This window comes from Rhagoletis pomonella, unplaced genomic scaffold (assembly GCF_013731165.1).
Source record: "Rhagoletis pomonella isolate Grant_MI unplaced genomic scaffold, Rhpom_1.0 Rhpom_scaffold_00009, whole genome shotgun sequence".
Lineage (NCBI taxonomy): Eukaryota > Metazoa > Arthropoda > Insecta > Diptera > Tephritidae > Rhagoletis > Rhagoletis pomonella.
This window is the reverse complement of record NW_023458563.1, coordinates 6,062,827-6,066,698: the sequence shown is the minus strand read 5'-3', so window position 1 is coordinate 6,066,698 and position 3,872 is coordinate 6,062,827. Positions and strand designations below refer to the sequence as shown.

Here is a 3,872-nt window from a genome sequence, read left to right as displayed (position 1 = left end):
GTATTTAATGTTCGGCTCCGCCCGAACTTAGACTTTCTTACTTGTTTCGTTTACAACTGGTTCGAAACTATAGAAAATGGGGTGAAAAGCGAACTAGATCCCATATGTCGAATTTAGGACTGGTTCTGAACTATAGAAAAGGTAATGCAGCGGGGGACAATTTCCAATTCCTATGACATCGCTGTGTTAAACTCGCCAGTTGTTTGCATGCAAAAGAGATTTATCGCGAACTAGTAGTGGTTCTAAATGTACTAGAAGCGCAACAGTTCAAAACTAGAGATTTTCCCTACAGGGAATGCACTAATCGCGCGCTGTGATGTTGATTCAAACTCAACATTTGAAAACACATTTATATGTATGGCTGTAGCTGAGTGTGCAAAGACGCCAAGAGGGTCCGGGTTCAATTACCATCGACGGAACATAAAATTAAATTTTTTTCTTCTTAATTACGAAAAAGCATCTATGCACTTCACAACCACATACTTTATAACGTATATACTCATATTTAAAATGAGTTTGGTTGGTGCTCTTTCATATGCTTATTTTTTCAAATTTAGCACGTTTTTTTAATTCTAAAATTTTTTTCCCTCAGTGTATGTATTAATTCCCCTAGTTTCATGTTCCTATCGTTTTTTTCCTCGAAATGTATTAAATGTTGTCATGTATGCAAAATAAGCTGCAAGTCGAATGTATGCAAAAACAAACAAAATTGCCAGACATATACATAATAAGCTTTTTCAGGCATTTGCTTAGATGTTCCAGCCTTGGTTATAAATAATCTTGTGAAAACCTAAAAAAGATATGATTGAAGATTAAAATGAACAAAAAAACTTTTTAACAAAACTTGTTTTCAAATTTTTCGTTAGAGTTAATTTATTTTAACCTAAATTTTACTTTTCGCAGCGCTACGATCGCCTCCAGTGGAAGATCGACCTAAGTATCTCGGCAGCCAGTTCGAAAACATCCTATCTCAGAAAACTTTTCAAGAACGCTCTACTTCAGGATTTGGTTGAAGAACGTCCTATCTCAACTGAAAATATATTGAAAATATGTTGGAATATAGCGTTTTCGAATAAAGATTTGAAATTGGGCGTTCATGAAAAGTTTTCTGAGATAGGATGTTTTCGAACTGGCTGCCGAGATACTTAGGTCGATCTTCCACTCAGCCGACGATATGTACTTACAGAGAAATACAAAAAATATTTGTTTGTATATGCACACATTGTTAAAAAGTATGTACTAATAATATTCTATATTACTCCATTTTGTTTTAACAGAATATCTCTGACAGTTCGTTGTTAAGAATATAACATTGAAGTCTGGCTCATCCCTAAATCTGCTGGCTATTTTATCTGTTTTAAATTTGAGATGGATGATAACAAAGACACGGGAATGGCTCAAACAAGTGGCGCTACATTGCGGCGGCCGGTTCAAATAGTGAAGAAACGCTCTGGCCCACTGGACGATGCCCTTAATGAGCTACACCTTGGGATCAGCGATAAGCAATCAACCCCTGATTTGGCGACGAGGACGGCAACGCCGATTTTCGCAACTTGGCAAGTAACGCCAACAGATGCTGCTGTGAAACTACCAACATTCGCAGTAAGCGCTCCATCACCCCAGGCTGTTCGCCGGCGTCCCACAATCAAAGAGAAGGAGAAAAAACGAGAACGATGGTTGCTTACAAGGAAAACGTGGAAATATATGACTGACGCTGGTCGTAAACTGATTCCAGATGGGGCTCAAAACCGCAAAGAAGATATACTAAAGATCGAAACACATTTCCAACAAGTTTGCGCCAATGAATCTCGTTTTATATTATGGCGTCGCAAATCGTCTTATCCTGGGGCTGTGCGTAACTCAAAACGGCGCCTAAAACACTTGCTGCAACATACTGGACAAAAGGAGCCGCCTACAATTGATGCTTTGGAACAGCTAGAGGCTAACAACGCTGACCAAATAATTGACATCTTACAATCCTATTTAAAACTTGGTGATGCATATAAAACAACCACGTTACTTAGTTCTAAGACGGTTCGTCCTGATCAGACAGCTTCACCAAGCGCACGTCGCCCAGGTAAATCCGGGAATTCCTTCACAAGCACTGGAAATAACACTTCGATGGGACCTGTTTTTTTGAGTCCCCAGCTTCCTAAAAGCCTTCAACAGCTAAATGAAATAGACCAACTATTGGAGCGATTACGAATGCTATCCCGCAGTGTAACAACAAATATATTTACAATACCACCTGAAAATATTACGCCAGCGATTCTCGAGGATAAGGCTTTATTAAAACAAGTGTACAATTCTCTTAAAAAGCAACAATTGCATCGTGTTTTGAGTAAACATTCCACCCCGCCGTTGAAGAATCCACGATCGAAACTTAAGCATTCATCATCACTGTCTAGTCTAACGCACTTTGGTTCTGGAGCCGGCGCTGCCACTAGGTTAGGAGATGGTGGAAAGGATCCAGACGTTTATGAAGTAGCTCGAGGCAAAGATCAAAGCACTTCGAGTGTAGAACCTACTACACCAACAATAATAACAACTGGGACCACTCCCAAAAAACACCTACGCACTGCTAGTAAGTACGTCAGTAGCGTTATTGTATCACCCACGCCGGCGCCTCGTCAACGGAAGCCGCCAAGTACGCTCGATCTACCAGGTTTATGCAGCGCCAACAAAAATAGCGCACCGCCACGCCGTGCTAAAGAGCATCCAATTGAAAAGCATTTTAATTCGTGTGGTACTCAGACGAATTTCGTACCATTGCAGGAAATAAAACGCCTTGCTGAGGAATATAAAGAGCAAAAACGGGAGGAGGCAGCATTAAGTACTTCGACGATTGGTACTCCTGGTGCAACCGATGACGAAGCGGAAAAAGGTTTTTCGACGGCTTCTGCAGGAGGTCAACATCATCGTCGCAAGAGCTCCATAGATAACGAAGATGTTTCGCAGTCTGTCAGTGATACAATAAAGAGGTACTTACGTATGGCTAGAAAGAAAAGTGTGCATGATGACAATGCTAATCGTTTTAAACGTGTTAACTATGATCGAAATTTGAGAAATATAAAAGCCAAAGGTGAAATCAATCCTCCTGGCATGGATGAAGGTAATTCAAAAGCTGTGCAAACATTGGATGCCTGGCCGGTGATATCTTTGGATTTTATACGTGGCAATGAAAGTTCAAGCGTTTTAGAGGCTGCACATATCGAGTGGCAGAAAGCTTTGGATGATCGGATAAAAAAGAGACTTGAATATGAACAAAGGTTAAGTTGTCAGAATGGTGCAAGTTATGTGGGTGTGAGTACTTCCGAAGCCAGAGATGTAAAACCAACCGCCTCGAGTTGCAACTCTTCTTCGGCACCAACCTCTCCTATATCCAACGAAAAGTTTGAATCTGTGCCAGCAACCAGTAGTTTTGGTAGCGGAGTCGGCGGCCTTCGATTGGCCGGATCACAGTTTTTATCGAATTTATGGCACGGTGCATCATCAAATGTCCACGAAGATGGCACTAGGAACAATAATGCAGGTAGGCATTGTTCTCAGAGCCATCCTGGTACCAGCTTGTTGAAATTTCATCGAGGCGGAAAGGGCGATCACAACCCAGGACATAATGATTGTGAGTATTTAAAACCAAAATAAATGCATGCAAAGAAGTCAATCTAGAAACCACTATTTCGATAATAACACGATGCGACAGTGAAAATACACACGAATCATCATCTAGTGCAGGTTTTAGGTAGGGTCGAACACAACATTAAAATAGGTTCTTTATAGACCTTGAACCCAAAATTTTTGTAAATACCATTCGTTAGCGCACACAAGGGGTGGGTTTTGGGGTTCAAACCCTCCCCCCCCCCCCCCCCCCC

The 3,872-nt window shown here is 41.1% G+C and overlaps 2 protein-coding genes across 2 annotated transcripts in view; one reads left to right on the top strand and one right to left on the bottom strand.

The window, feature by feature from the left end:
* The window catches only part of LOC118745558 (glutamate receptor ionotropic, kainate 2-like), a 637,377-nt gene that overhangs the window by 578,206 nt on the left and 55,299 nt on the right, over positions 1–3,872 (bottom strand). The window lies entirely within an intron of this gene.
* On the top strand, positions 1,359–3,622 carry LOC118745557 (the record flags this gene model as incomplete). The annotated part of the gene is given in 1 exon segment (XM_036479030.1): positions 1,359–3,622. A coding segment is annotated over 1 exon segment (2,254 nt), but the record flags the coding sequence as incomplete, so codon positions are not given.